Below are 15,840 nucleotides of genomic sequence, written 5' to 3' on the forward strand. Positions count from 1 at the left end.
TTATCTTTGGCCAATGATTTAAGTTGGAATTTCCTACTTTCAATATTAAAAACATTAAAAAAAAAAAAAAGAAAAGAAAAGAAACACCTATTAAATGGTTGTTACTTTTGGCATATGCTATTATATTATAACAATGTTAAAAGATAACACCAAGAATGATACGTAATTATGGGGCAGCAAAGCATTGAAGCAGAGACACAAAAAAAAAAAAAAAAGGGGGAAACGGAGCGTGAGCGGCAGGATTCGAACCTGCGCGGGCAGAGCCCACATGATTTCTAGTCATGCCCGATAACCACTCCGGCACGCCCACTGGATGTTGAAAACCTGTACTTTATAATTATATACTCTGATATCTTGAAAAGGCACACACAGAAAAATTTGGAGATGCGGGGTATCGATCCCCGTACCTCTCGCATGCTAAGCGAGCGCTCTACCATCTGAGCTACATCCCCATTGTATGACTAAATTTCAGTGATTTATTTTCTTTAAAAACAATTTTTTTTTATATATTAAAATACTCTTCTCAGTCACCTAACCTGTCAGCATTCATCCATTCTTCCAAATTAGATTTTAATTAAAAGTTTTAATCGTATTAGCACATAAAGTATTCTTTATTGCGATCGGTTGCATTTTTCTTTATATAACGAACTTATATAACTTTATTTACACATTATTGGACTACACTTATTCCACATGAAGAATAAAGTAACCTAAAATTTTTAGCTTATGTAAGTTTAGAAGGACATTATTTCGATAAAAGACTTTCATTAGATATATCAACATTTTTCGCTATTTGATAAGATTTTTAAGAATCATAACCTGGTGTTAACTCTCCCTCTCTCTCTCTCTCTATATATATATATATATATATATTATGGTAATAAGTTTTAACCATATCATTTTCTTGTGCAAATTTTGAACCTTAAATTCCCGATTTCCAGTATGATTGTGTGTTGCGGCAAAAAAATGAACCCGGCAGGGAACAAAAAACAAAAAGGATTCTCTTCTAAGGATTTGACGTGATCTGGTACAACAACAAAGCTTGACTTGTACAAGTCATTTAGAGCATTTGTAAATTACTTCCTCATCTGTGTGAATAGTTGAGGAGGTTTTCCGTTTCCACCTGTGTTGCTACCGAATGCAGAGAAACCACCAGTCCCTTGTTGAGCGCCAAACGCACTGAATCCACCACCTGAAAATTATTAGCATAAAAGGAAAAATCAGCTAAAAGTGTGCTATATAATAAATCCATCATCAATGAAAAAAACATTTGTAATTTACCACGAGCCACAGGAAACCTACCACTTGTGGCAGCTGTGGCAAAACCACCTGAGGTGGCACCAGCAAATCCTCCACCTGCGGATGACAAGCCGGAAAACCCACCACCACTGCCACCAGAAGCCACACCAGCAAACCCACGTCCAGCTGAAGCCAAACTAGCAAACCCACCACCAGCAGGAGCAGCAACAGCAAATGCTCCTCCAGCAGCAGCACTTGAGAAGCCACCAATGGAACCAGTGCCACCAAAACCACTAGGAGATCCAAAACCACTTCCTGACCCACCACTTCCAAGCTGTCTTGATTGTCCAAAAGTACCAAGAACTGATCCTAAGGCTTGCTGTCCTGCTCCAATCTGGGCTGGCTGGCCAAACCCACTTGGAGAGGGAGCTTGAGCTGCTGGTCCAGTGCCAAATCCAACAGGGAATGGGTTTGAGCTTGTAGGTGCAGAAGGTTGGGACGGCTGTGGAGATTGGAAACTAAAAGATGCAGGCCGAAATAGCTCTCCACTAGGAACATTCATGCTAAATGGCGGAGCCGCCACATTAGTTGTTGTATTACCAAATGAAACATCAAAAGGATTAGGTTTAGGAGCGCTTGGGTTCGGTGTAGATCCAAGCGCAAACCCACCTAGGCTTCCCAAAATAAGTTCAGTAGTGTTGGTTGTCTCTGGAGCTTCTTCATCCATGTCATCCTCCTGAGTATTTGAAACATCTATTGGTTCAGTTTTTCCACCAGTAAAACTCCCAGAAGTTGTAAGTTGTGCTGGGATCGAAACATGTGCAGAAGATGGTTGTTCTGCTTGAGCATTTGTACGTGCAGGACTAGCAGTGATATTGAAACTAGGCTGGCTTCCAGGTGCCGATGCTGAAGGTTTAAGATTTAAATTGAATCCACCAGTGGAAGGACCAGGCTGCAAAGTTGGTGTTGTAGAAGCAGCATCCACATCTAATATTGCAGGTTGAAGCTCAGACTCTGATGTTGGAGTGGCTGGTGAAAGGGAAGACATGGAAACCAGTGGTTTAGGAGCTTGAAAAGACAAAGCACCAGAAGAAGGAAGAACTGGAGAGTGAAAAGCTGCTGATGTGAAACTTGAGACACACCGATTAGCATCTGTACCGCTTTTACCAGTTGACGATGATAATGAAGATGGAAGAGCTGAAGATGTGGACAGTGGAAATGATATTGAGGATGTGGAAGGTGGCAATTTTTCATCGGGTTGACATTTGCTTGTTGCAAGATTGAACTGTGATACTTTTCCAGGCAGGCTAGGCGCCATTGGAACAGCAGACATCAGAGGCATTGGAGAATCCTGCTTTCTCCCAGATTCAGGAAATGAACCCTTGGCCGAAGGCCTATCCTGTATACTGTCTATTGTTGAATTTGAAAGTTCAACTGCTTTAGTAGAATTTGAAATTTCACTGGGTTTCCTCAGAAATTTTGATTCCTGCACAGGCAACATCATAGACATAGATGGCTTTGTAGATGCATCTGCATCAGTATGCAGGAAAAACTTGGTCTCCACTGAATCCGAGCCAGATTTGCCAATATGATTTTGACCACCGCTTGATTTTTCAGCAGTCACATTGGACGTGGCACTCCCAATGCTATGCCCTGTTCCAGAAAACAATTGAGCTTCTGAAGGTAGATTGTTTCTCTGCAAAGGAGGAGACTTCAGCCCTGTAAATTGTGATGATCCTGGATGTTTATGTATGAATGGACTGGCCGGTTTATCAGCAGCCCGTTTTGCAGGTGCATCGGGAACTCCTGCTATATATACAATTATGGATGTGCAATAATCAGAGAGTGTTTTATTTGTACTTATTAAAATAAAGGCAGGTACACAGAAAACTTTATAGCTTGCACTTTGTCATGGCCCACCTTTGTTTTCAGATAAATACAAGGTTGAAGAGGTTGTGCGCTCTCTTGGTCGAACTGCTGATCCCTCAAGTATCTGAGGATTGAAAACTTTCTTGTCCATAGTTGCACTTTCCTTGTGGCTTTCTTGCAAAACCAACCTCTTTACAGTTGCCTTTGGAGGCTCATAACTAACCCAACTCTAATCGAGATAATTAAAACAAATGTACAAATTAGTTTTGCAAAAGATAAGTTACACATGGAAATAAGTTCTTCTCATGATTTATTTTACTAGACTTTACCTTTTGGATATAGCACAAAACATTCACTATTCAAATCTGATTTCTATAATTTTTTTTTTTTTTTCCCGAGAAAAGTACAGTATTTCAACTTATTCCAAAATATGCCAAATAGCTTGCCCAAGTTAATAGCCAATTCATTTACATATTTAGGAAAAGAAAAAAGTTTACTAGCAAAAACCGGATTTGAAAGGGAGCATAAACCATAGCAAGAAGTAGCTCATCGAGATATTATAAAAACCAAAATAAGACACAAAAGATGGAAACATACTCGATCCAGTGAGTCTCTCCTCCTCCTAGCAGTTTCCTGTTCATTCTTCTTCAAGGCACTTGATTTTCTCCTGGATTGGTCTTTACCAGCGGTAGAACCAGAAGAAAGTAGAATATTATGGTTCGAAACATCACTCACTTTGGTGACAATAGGGGAACTGAAAGAAGCATCGTAAGGAATCCCTATTGCTTCAAACAACTCCTTTTTTACAGGCTGCTTTTCCACAGAAGGCGAATCTATCTTCAGCAATGTCATTTGTTTTGATAGATGCTCGGATAGTTGCTCAGCAGCTACTAATTGTGAAGTCATTGCATTATGTAAACCATGCAAGGGTTGAACATGTCTGCAAAAGAAGAGCCCCAAGTAAATTTAAATGTTTGACAACCTTCTGCGGAAGAAGCAAACTAAATTACATTTATAAAATGTCTCCTATTGGTATTTGAAAATTAAACGCGTGCAGTGATACAAAAGGCAACAAAAGAAATCAAACTAATGCACAAGTCACTTGAAAATGTACATGGAAGCAGGATGTATCCATCAATTACGCACACATAAGAAACCTACAACAGTCATCTGGTGTACCTTTTTTTTCCCACACAAAAAGTAACCTTATTATTAATAAAAATTACACAAGCATGAGAGGAGGGAATTCTTCTAACAAAGAAGTACAATAACTTGAACAATTTACAACACTTAGTCCAATTCAAATGAGTATACCTTGAAGGTCCATATTTGCTCTGGAAGGCTCTTCGACACATATGAGCTTCACCAACTTCTCCAAATTTATTCAGTTCAAGGCCATTAAAATGTCTCTCCAATTCAATTAATCGATGAGTCATATCCTGAAATAAACAAAAAGATAAAATAGTTTATCAACTATCAGGTTGCGGAACTCCATTGCCAGAAATAGAAGTAGAGAACTACCTGATTCAACTTTATTATATGCCGCCGCTTCATATCAAGTTCAGAACTCAACTTTTGTCGATACCAGAGGTCCCAATATTGGCTGTCAGAAGCTTGCTTGACAATGCCCTCAACATATATTTTCCTTGCCAAAACTGAAACATTACTTGTTAGAGAACAAATAAGAACAGCATTACAAACACGCATAATATCAAATTCCTAGCATTCTTAGTTTACTTTAATATTAACCTGACGATGTCTATGTCAATGTTACTCTAGCCTCAGTCCATGGTCAAAATAGACATATATACCCATACACATGAAAGTTATGATGATGTAAGTCAAATAATCAAACAGGTCATGCCATGAAATTTTAAATTAAAAATACCTTGTACGGTCATATCAAGAAGATTTTGCACCTCCACAAGTTGTTCATCCATAATGCTCTGCAAAGACCAAAATATTATAGAGTTTCAACCATTCATACTCATATCTTGAAGGTGCTTCCTAGAGACTACTAGAGATACATGCAACAAATTGACCAATTTACAAAACAATTTAAAAGTATAACAGCTTGAAATAAACACATTTATTCATCCTACAGAGGTCCCTTCCATTCATATACATTTCTTATCAATATGTAAGAATTTAGACTTACTAAAAATTTATAGGTAAGGAAAAAAGGGAAAAATTCCTCAAGAAGAATCATTAAATAAAGCCCTAGTACTAACAGTGTGCTGAAATGAGAATCCTGTTACCGTGATCCACCAGCCAAATTATGAGAAGCAACCTTCAACAATTTCATCTCGTGTAGATGATGAATTGACCATCTGTGAAGCATCACCACTTCTAATGGAGGCAGAGTGAGATGTTTTTTAGAGACGTTGCCAACTGTTTGCATGGCACCTATGATAATATCTTGGGTGTTGTGGACATATAATTATGACAACCCACCCTCACCAGAATGTGGATCGCAATTTAGAAGCTATTTCATCTATCATTTTAGGACAAACTTTGTGAAGTTACAATAAACCCTTGGCAAAGAAGTGTCTTTTTCATTAAGTATCTACCGAAGTATTAAAGGTTTTATTTAGAGCCACAAATTTCTTAAAGAAAAGTTTTATTTTTTTGGCATTTGTTTAGACCAAAGACGCATCCATTTTTACCATTAATTATAATATTTGTAAAGCAGCAAACTGAACGATCAGACAATTTTATTTCTCATAAGATTTGCAAATCTCCCACCCTAAAAAAAATAATAGATAAATAAATAAAATTCTCTCCTTTAGGAAAATTAGTCTTCTTAGTTTTAGGTGGTGAGCTTAACCTCATTTTATGCACCAACAACAAAAAAAAAAAAAAACACACACACACACCTCAAAACTTCAATGGAATTTACAATCTTCCTAATTTGAAGCAGCCCCGAACTTCTCAAGAATAATATGAGCTTATGATGGGATTGACTCATGCTTCTCTTGCCGGGATTGACTCATGCTTCTCTAGCCAAAAACATACATTTCAGTTTGATTGGGTTTCCACAACAAAAAAGAGCATGTAATGGAATTTTTTTTTTTTTTTTTTTTGGTGTCAACTCATCCCTAAACCATTCCTTTTTGGGCCATTCTAGATTTAAATAAATAAACAATCTTCGAAAGCACTGCTCTTTTCCAAAGTAGTCCTCTATAAATTGTTTTCTCAGAAAAGCCATTTCCTCTTACATATTGTTTGAAATACATGCTGATGCATGCTTTGTTAGGCCTTCTCGCCATTTTTGTTTTCATATCTACAGGATAGAAGGCAGAAGAAATAACTTAAGGGATAACTTCGTGCCCAAAGATGTAATAGCTATTCCTAGAAACGTTATTTCCACTTACTTATATATTGTTTGAGGTGTGAGATGCATGTGGATGCATTGTTTGTTAGGTCATCTCACCAATTATCCAGGATAAAAAGATACATTGGGGATTACTTCATGGATTAAGTAAAAACTAATTAAGAAAAATAAAATTCAGAATCACAACTAAGAAAATAAGTATAAATTCCTAGAAAGGCTGTTTCCACTTATATATTGTTTTAGGTGTGAGATATAAGTGGATGCATTGCTTGTTAGGTCATCTCACCAATTTTCTTTTCATTTCTCCAGGAATTAAAACAGATACGTTGGGGATTACTTCATGGATTAAGAAAAAACTAATTGAGGAAAAAACAAAATTTACAACCAGTACTAAAAAATATGTATAAATAAAGAATCCATATAAAAAGGTAGAGACAAGCAAGCCAATAAAGTATGAAACATTACCCTCCACATTTGGCATTTCTTGGATAAAGTCGCTATGCCTTGCTCCAGCGATTCAACTGAACTTTTCTGTAGAATAGTGCAGGCATCCCTGAAGCCACCCTTTTCTTCTATAGACTGCAGTAGCATATCCAACTCTTTGGTCATCTCTTTAATCTGGATGGAAAGGAGGAAAATACTAAGAGGTATGGAATAGCAATATGCCCATGAAACACAAATACTAAGAGGTATGGAATAGCAATATGCACATGAAACACAATCATACAATAAGAAAGTACTAAACAAGTATAAATATAAGAATAAAAAAATAATGAAATTAAGTCTGTCAAAGAAAATATGCCGACTTTGATCTTACAATGGCATAGAGACACAACTTTTTGTAGAGATGACACATTTTATCCCAAAACTGAAAATTTTTAAGGAGATTTGCTGTTGTAATAATACACAGATAAATCTTATGAAGCAACTGATTTAATATTTTCAGACCCTATAAAGCCACCACAATATTGCTGATTTTCCATTTTTACTAATATTTTACAACCATTCCAGTAGTTATGGGAACTGATAATCAAAAGCATATAAATGAATTGAAATCATGTAGGGGATCATTAGGAAGAAAATAATAACAATAAAAACAACATGGGAAAGAAAAGAAAAAGACAACATCTCCATCTTCCATAAAAATGTTAAGAAAATGAAGATCATGAGATAGTGTGCATTTACATTGCCAAATTGTTTCGATAAATTTGGTTCAGAATTCAATGTCCCAGAGTGGGGCATTGGTCTTTGATTTTCCCTGGACAAATAATGCATGTGGTGAACAGACTTGCCAAATTGAGAATTTTCCTGTGATGACACTTGTGAGCTGCGAATTGAAGGTAATGATTCGATATTAATTGAAGCTGCTGAAGATCTCTGTCCGCCACCACTCTGAATTGGCCTATCAGAAAAATTGAGTGAAGTTGATATACCAGTAGTATCCTTTAATTGAAATCGTTTTCCAGCAAGGTCTCCAGAAAAATTTGTAGCAGCAACATTAAAACCCGCATTTTCAGAACTTGTAGAAACAAGTGGAGCTTTCACATCAGGGTAATTTGAAGAAATGAACTTTCTGCTTGACATTGACTCGGAAGAACTCTGCAAACCTGTTAACCCTAATTTTCCAAGTGGTTCCTTGCCCATCTCAACACTTGGATGCAAATCCTTTCTATTGGATAGACCACCAGCACCAGCTGGAATTTTTCCTGTAAAAGAAACACTAGAGCCGAGTCCTGCAAGTTTTTGGGATCCTGTCTTGCCGAGATCCTTAACCGCATGATTAGGTCCTTGTAGAAGAGAAGCCCTGGTAGATGATTGCTCAAAAGTTGTTCCATCCAGACCAGAAAGCTGTATTTGTTTAATATCCCTTTCTTGGTAACCCTTCTGGAGAGAAACTTTTTGTTTCCCATCAGCTTCAAAAGAATGCATGTTTACTTGGGACTTCACTTCCTCTCTATGAACATTACTGTCTGCTTGGCATATTTGATTAGCATCAGGGGGCTTCATGTCAGTTTCAATAGGGAACTCAATACTTCCTTTTCTGTCAATTTCCTCTTTATTAACATTACTTTCTGCTTGGCATATTTGATTAGCAACATGCATAGTGAACAAAGACTCATTAGCATCAGGGGGCTTCATGTCCGTTTTAATAGAGAACTCAATACTTCCTTTCCTGTTAATTTCCTTTGTGCTCAAATCCTCTAATTGTAGATTAGAAGAAACCTGTACTAACTGCTCCTTTTCCATTCTAGGAAAAGGTTTCGATAGTTGAATTTCTACAGGTTCCACCGCATAAGCATCGCCTTCCTCATCAGAAAAGGCAGAAATAACCTTGGGTTGAACTGTAGTGTCATTGACACTGGAAAAACAAATAATTGTCAAACATAGATCACAATAACAAAGGGATAATAATAACTCTTTCCAGCACTACTAAAAACTAAATCGAATACAAACAAGGATAGCAACAAGAACCACATAATGTTTACACAAAACAGTAGACAAGGAAATAACTCAAGAAAATACCTAGCAACATGGAACATAACAAGTTTTCCCTCTAGCGTAAGACATAGAAGAATGCAAAATGGTGACAGTTCCTTCTGTTCCTCAACCCCAAGTTGGACTTTAAAATTTCCATAGCATGAAACTTTGTCAATGCAAAGCCCCAGTACCAAATTATCATCATCGTTTTCTGAAACACAGTAATCAACGAAGCAGATTAATTCAATCCAGAACCTAACCAACAATTGCTAGTGTCATCATAAAACAAGAAGAAACAACGCAAACGGACCACAAAAGCATAAGAGACCACAATTAGATTCATGGCTTTGCTGGCCTAATTAGTATTCAGATAAAGACGGAAACTAATTATAACAACTCAACATATTATCAACACATTTCTAATTTTTCAAATAATAATAATAATAATAAGAAGAAAAAGAAGAAGAAGAAGAAGAAGAAGAAAAAGAAGAACGAAAATCTCAGCAATTGAAGTATTATAACTGGTGATGCAATTGATCATGAAGACGCACAACAAACTCACATAATGCAGCAGCCTTCAAAAATAATAACCAATCATATATATGTTTGATCCCAAATTAATTACTTTCAGATGATTAGAGCAACTTAAAGGTAGTTTTAGATCCAAGGATTTATTGGATGACAACTAAAATACAAATTAACTTGGGGATTAGTTATTACAAAATTGTTGCCCCTTAATTGATCCAGTTGTTACTTATTAGTCCACAGGATAAAATTGATCACCTTGAAGCTCAATTCTAGGTAGCCACTTATCACGTTGAATATCAACAACCGCAACTTCTTTCTCCTCTCCTAGTGACCAACCAAGATAAACAAGATGCTGATCCATATTCTTCTTGTTTGCAGTAAATGCAAGTTCACTGTCATTACAATTAAAATATATATAGCGAATAATAAAGAAGAGGGAAGTTAGATTTAACAGTTCTATGAAAGGTACATATTGCAGATATTAGAAACATAATAACAAGGCCATCAACAGTAACAGGAGTAGAAGCACTGCACTAACATATAAGTAAGATGTACAGGTAAAAAGAATGACCAAATCACCAAATGTTTCTACTTGGGTAGTGATAATATGATCAAAAAGCAACAAGTTAAGGTCCGACCATGACAAGTACCAGTAAGTTGACATTAAAAGATAGTTGCATTGAAGAAGTAAAAAGAAAAAAAATAAATAAATAAACACAAAAATAAAAATCTTAAACAAGTACATATTCTAGCTCTTATAAGGAACATAGATATGAAATCTACCACTAGCATTTGCAGGAAAATAACATTTCCCCTGTTCACATGGGAGATGTCCGGGACAAGACTCTGAAGGCTTTGAAGTGGAGCAGTCTTACACCACTATTTATATCAAGAAAAAAGCTCAACATTCAATAGAACATTTTTCTCTTATCACCAAGTAATCAATTTATTATAGAAGCTTTCAAATTCTTCCATATAATCTGCATATTTATATACCACTAGATTTGATTTCTGGAAATCATGAGATAACTAAAGTCTGAACAATCAGATTACATCCATACATCCCATACATCTCAGTATGGATAATGTGAACTTAAAAACTCCAAAAATATATTAAGCCAGTTAAAAGCAGCATTAACAAATAGTAATTCATTCCTACAATGTCAAAAGGGCACAATTTCAGCAACATAAATGAAAAACACATACCATTGCTCCAAATAGCTCAACGATAAATATGGTCCACTTCCAAATGGAAGAATGTCATCAACGACACCAGAAAACAAATCATAGAAAGATATCATGACTGGCTTGCAAGAAACCTACAAGAAAAGTCTTATAAGAAGAAGATCCGAAGCAATGATGATATGCTTTGATGCAACTAAATATGTAACAAAAAGAGTAATTGTTAGGGAAAAAAAAAAAACAATCAAGTATTCCCTGGTAATGGCACTCCAGTTTTAGTACTGCAAAGTCACTATTTTCATCACTTCAATATGGTTTCTTAAGAAGACATTAAAACTCTCTTTAAATCCTTGTTATGGCATTCTAATTGGGGGGTAAGGAGTTAATTGATAAAGATTGGAACATTGTTGTTTCTACTTTCTCATGCTTACAAAGAATGTTTTTAGCGAAAGAATAATGCTTACAGGGTATGTAATAAAGTGGCTGATTTTTATCCGACTTTAATTTGGAAAATAGCTTAGGCTACTTTTGGTTAAGAATGCTCTTTAAGGAGTTATAAATTTACTTAGAGATGATTGTATGGCAGTTTGCTTTCTTAGGGAATTTCTGCTGTAGTTTTTTCTTTGGGTTTAGGCCCCCATTTATACCAACTTACCATAAATCAAAATAAAAGTCTTAAAGCAATCGATTGATTTAGAAACACTAAGTTCTACTGAATTAAAAAATAAACATTAAACAATAAAAATAAAATATAAAATAAAAAATAAAAATAATAATTATCACTTTTTTTAATTTACTTGCATTCCAAATCTGGACCATCATTTTTTTTGTCAATACACCAATATTTTCATGTCTGATTGGCAGAATGTAATTTGGTTCTGTTAACTTAATAATTCTTGATTACATCAGAGGATGTATCATCCTCTTTTATGTAATATTTTTATATTAGTAATGTTTTTCTGTTAAAATAAAAAAAAGGATTAATAATAATATTTTCTTCTTGTAAGTAAGATATTAGTGCCAAATTTATAGTTGAGTTAGTATTGTAGTTTGGCTCATTTGTACTTCAATTTAACGTTTTCATATTTCACAAGATTATAAGGCATTATAATTCACTGCCTCTAGGTATACAGAACACGCTAGATAGAGTTCAATTCTAACAATATCCTAGATCCATGTCAATAATCATCCAAGAAGGATCTATAATTTTCTAAAGAAAATTTCTTAATAACGTGCCTTGGAAGCCCCTTTTTTTAGTAAAATCACATTATTCACTTACCCATTTAATTAAACAGGCATTAAATTGCATCTGAGTTTTAGTGTAATTACTAAATCAGTACATTACAGTAGTTCTACACAGTAACAGGGAGATGCATAAGCGATGCATTTCAAATAAATCTACGCCACCGTAAGAGCATATATTGACAATAAATTCTGACCATTCAAAGTTAATGCATATCTTAGTTACTTACGTCAGATATTTTGCCATCTTTGCTTCGGATGACCTGGACAAGGTAATTTTCCTCTCTGCCATCTTCAGTCATTAGAAAACATCCTAAAACGATGCTATCCTTCCGAACCCACCTGATAGAATCCACTGATGTTAAGGAAGCATATCAGTTTCAGAGGTTTTCTATGATCACAAAACTAGAAGTAATAAAACAGCTTTCCATACATCAAAATTAGGTAAGAAAGACAACTAACTACAATCGTGAAATTGATAAAAGCATTGTAGAGTACCACTTCCCCGTGATATTCATGGCAGCATGGTAACACTTATCTCAAGAGTCCCAGAAAATATTTTAATAAAGAAAAGACGATGTTTAAACCAAACCAGAACTGAAAATCAACTCCTTTCATCTTATATTACACTGCAACCAACAAAATTTGATAGAAGCTAATTCCATGCAACATACAGCCAAGCGTTTCCAATACCACTTACTCTACATCTTGTAATCTTTTATCAAGCCTGTCATTGATCCAACTACCAGGAAGTGAAGCATGGCTCATCCCCTCATAGGAGCTAATGCCATTTGGCACAAAGACCATTAAAGTGATCTTCTGATGATTAGTTCTCCTATATTGTGTAGTCACCTATGCAAATCTCTAACTTTATCACAACATAAGCAGGAGGTGTTAAACATTAGTCTGTCTTCAAATGCGGGAAGGTTAGACGTTCAGTTCAGTTCGATGAGGGCAGGTTCCGTAGCATTAGATAAGTATCCGGAAAGAACCGGTTATCTGCGATCCCGTCTATCCCCATTGTTTTACCTCTATCAGCTCCCCCGGCAAGACCCCCCGAGAGGGCAACCAAGCCAACTGCCCAGCATAACGAATATCTTAGCTGTTTGGAACGTATAGCTTTGTAGATACCCGATTGTTCTATTGTTCCTTTAGCGGAGGCGTAGGTAACATATCTGTCTGGGTTACAAGATCGGTAGGTGCGACAGTCTGTCTGTAGGTAGTCTGGAGACATCACTAAACCAAGGGGTGTCTCTTGCAAAGAAGAATTCGTAGAGATTTTCCCAGAACCGCAGTCCAGCCTACCCAACTGATATAGTCTAGAATCCACTCTCCGCCCTTACTAGTTTAGTAGTAGGCGAATAGTGACCCTATTTGTATGCGCTATCTTTTTATAAAATAAAAATATATATATCAATGTAACCAACTACCAAGGAGATGCAAAGAGTACTAGGGCATCTGCTTAAATTACAAGGAGAAATAACCATGCAAGTTATTGAAAAATGGGAAAGAAATTTTAATAGCAACCAGAAAGAAAGTATTAAAAAAAAATTTACATGGAAATAAATCAATCACACATACCTTTTACAGAGTAGTCCCCATCAGAGTCACCAATCCATGACTTGAACGATAATGCCATGGACGACCTCTCCTTTAACTTGGATGAAAAAATGCTAAGAATATCCTTTCTTGCAACAGCAATATAACTGCCTTTTACACTCCATTCGACTTTGACAAAACACAAGTTAAAATAAGCATTAGCAAAGAGAGGAAGAAGTTTGGGAACTTAATTCTATATTGTAACAGATAAAGCTAACCACAATGGAAGCTCCTATAGTATGCAAATTAGCATACGTACATGTTATGATGCTGAATTCAAATAACCAAACAAAGTAATCATATGTAAAATACACATATCACCTTTTCTATGCAAAATCTACATGAGGACCTTTAATAGAGGCTAGAAAAATCTTATCTATGATTTGCAGCAAAAACTTCAATTTAAGCGAAGAGAACCCAAACAACTAAAACAAAAAGCTTCTGCAAGATGCTACAGATTCATCCTAACTATGAAAGATAGAATGAGGACCTTTGAATCATTCTGTGCATGGCTAAAGATTATTTCTGTACTAGTATACAGCACAAAGCTTCAATTAAGTAGGAGACAGTATATCCTTTCAAGTCATTTTAATTTGTCCATTCTTGTGAGACCCCAACTAAAATATATTGTCAGTATCTTGATTGCGAACATTGATGACAAGATGTGCCTCATATATCATACAAAAAATATATATTGAAAAATAATACCAGCATCTACACTGTCCATGACATGTTTAAAAGGGCCATCAACTGTCCCATGATAAAGCTGCCCAAGATTTGAAAGAACCAGATAAGATTTTTCAGATCTTTTTCTCCACTGAATGTCCTTGACAAAGCTTGATTCATCGATTGAAATGGTGTAAGAAGGTTTTCGTCCCTGCAAAGCCACAGCAACATCAAATAATGAAATAACTAAAACTTATTTGCTACAAAACATGAAACAAGTTCAGAAATGGTACCCAAAAAAAAAAAATCCCAAAATTAAGTCCAGGCCTTCACACACATATTGTGCATCTAACAAGCATTGGTCAATTAATTGCTAAACAATTGATATCAAGGGAGTAATGATTTCATTTTTTTTTCCCCCAATTTATTCTATCTAAGATAATTTTTATAATATGGACATATCATCTACTGCTCGCAACATCAATCAGTCCATTTTCACATATAACATCTTTGCTTTCTCATACAACTCTTATTCTTACAATCATCGAGCACATGACCTTAAAGAACATATAAACTTAGAAATCCAAACAAATATTCATTTTCTTTGCACGTAAACTGAAGGCGCGTACCTTATCATCAATAAGCGAATCCACAGAGAAAAAATGAATATCATTAGCAACTGAAACTGCAAGGGTAGAATTGTCAAAAGAGAGAGCGAGAATGCGAACATTCCCTGATAGAGGAACATCCACAATACTGGACTCCTGTATAGATGAACCGTTACCCTTCTCCTTAGTCTCAAGGGCGAGACCTATAACATCCTTGGTCCTCGCAACACAAAACCCTAAAAAAAAAGAAAAAAATTAAAAATAAAACCCATAAAAAACAAAAAAAAAAAAGGGAGATTTTGGTAGACAGTACGTACCATCGGAGGAATGTGCGATGAAAACGACGCCGTGTAGCTCGGAGACGGCGAGGGGCTGAGAAGGAGGATTCTGGGGATCGAAATTGAAAGGATGGGGTTTGATAGGTACAGGCTCTCCAATCCTTTCAAAGAAGTAGTCGGTGGTGTCAGAGTGCTCGCCTTCAATCTCGTCCTCAAATTCGATCATTTTCTTCGTATCATCTGTCTTTTCCGACGAATTCATGCTCATTTCGCCGGAAATTTGGGGAAAAAAAAAAAAAAAAAAACCTAACAAGCTCAACGGCTTATTTACTCTGCTATTGTAGAGCGAGAAGAGGAAAGGGGTTTAGGCGGGAAGTGAGTGCTGGCTCTTCAACTCGCACTTTCGGATTATGAGACTTGGAACTGAGTCGGCGTGCTTCAGCGTTAAGTAACCTTACATGCACAAATAATTTTAAATTTTTTTTTTTTATTCTTTTTTAGTAAATTTATGTGTGTGTATGTGTGTGTGTGTATACATATATATATATATATGCATATATTTTTTTGGTTTTTTTTTTTTCACTTTTAGTCTAAACTACAAAGAATTAATTTGATAACTCGTCTTGCTCGTGACGTCATGTATCTGTAAAACAATGAATCATCATAGAATTGAATTGGTTCTTTTATCAATTTTTTATTTAAACTTTCATTGATTTTTTTGAATTCTTATAAAACATTTTTTTTTTATTATTCTTAAAAATATAATAATTAAAAAGAAATTTTTAAAAAAAAAAACAGGTCTATATTATTAACTTTT

General features: G+C 35.6%; 1 protein-coding gene and 2 non-coding genes across 5 annotated transcripts; all 3 read right to left on the reverse strand.

Moving 5' to 3' along the window:
- Positions 1–228: 228 nt before the first annotated feature.
- Positions 229–310, reverse strand: TRNAS-AGA (transfer RNA serine (anticodon AGA)). The gene has a single exon. It is a non-coding gene; the product is annotated as a tRNA-Ser (tRNA).
- Positions 311–379: 69 nt separating this feature from the next.
- On the reverse strand, positions 380–452 carry TRNAA-AGC (transfer RNA alanine (anticodon AGC)). The gene has a single exon. It is a non-coding gene; the product is annotated as a tRNA-Ala (tRNA).
- A 447-nt stretch (positions 453–899) lies between these two features.
- Positions 900–15,514, reverse strand: LOC107430658 (nuclear pore complex protein NUP214). Of its 3 annotated transcripts, none has more exons than XM_025079257.3 (17): positions 15,063–15,514; positions 14,767–14,981; positions 14,180–14,348; positions 13,454–13,600; positions 12,103–12,227; positions 10,655–10,767; positions 9,704–9,840; positions 8,966–9,131; positions 7,628–8,801; positions 6,908–7,060; positions 4,997–5,054; positions 4,630–4,763; positions 4,423–4,547; positions 3,706–4,048; positions 3,160–3,337; positions 1,303–3,048; positions 900–1,192 (listed from the first exon to the last, which is right to left on the reverse strand). In XM_025079257.3, the coding sequence occupies exons 1-17, from the start codon at positions 15,289–15,291 to the stop codon at positions 1,077–1,079; spliced, it is 5,328 nt and encodes a 1,775-aa protein (XP_024935025.2). In that variant the 5' UTR covers positions 15,292–15,514; the 3' UTR covers positions 900–1,076. The 3 variants fall into 3 exon arrangements, with proteins under 3 accessions (XP_024935025.2, XP_024935026.2, XP_048319382.1); XM_025079258.3 differs by having other exon boundaries at positions 1,303–3,045; positions 15,063–15,513; XM_048463425.2 differs by lacking the exons at positions 14,180–14,348; positions 14,767–14,981; positions 15,063–15,514 and having other exon boundaries at positions 12,103–12,214; positions 13,454–13,593.
- Between the last annotated feature and the right edge of the window lie 326 nt (positions 15,515–15,840).

The sequence above is a fragment of the Ziziphus jujuba genome, chromosome 6 (genome assembly GCF_031755915.1).
Source record: "Ziziphus jujuba cultivar Dongzao chromosome 6, ASM3175591v1".
In the NCBI taxonomy this organism is placed as follows: domain Eukaryota; kingdom Viridiplantae; phylum Streptophyta; class Magnoliopsida; order Rosales; family Rhamnaceae; genus Ziziphus; species Ziziphus jujuba.

Bases quoted from the DNA above. Each gene is read 5' to 3' on its own strand.
- LOC107430658 (XM_025079257.3), bottom strand. From the start codon at position 15,291: ATGAGCATGAATTCGTCGGAAAAGACAGATGATACGAAGAAAATGATC. The intron at 9,841-10,654 runs GTATGTGTTTTT...TTGTAATGACAG, and splicing joins TTGAGCTATTTGGAGCAATG to TGAACTTGCATTTACTGCAA. The intron at 9,132-9,703 runs GTGATCAATTTT...ACTGTGTTTCAG, and splicing joins ACCTAGAATTGAGCTTCAAG to AAAACGATGATGATAATTTG.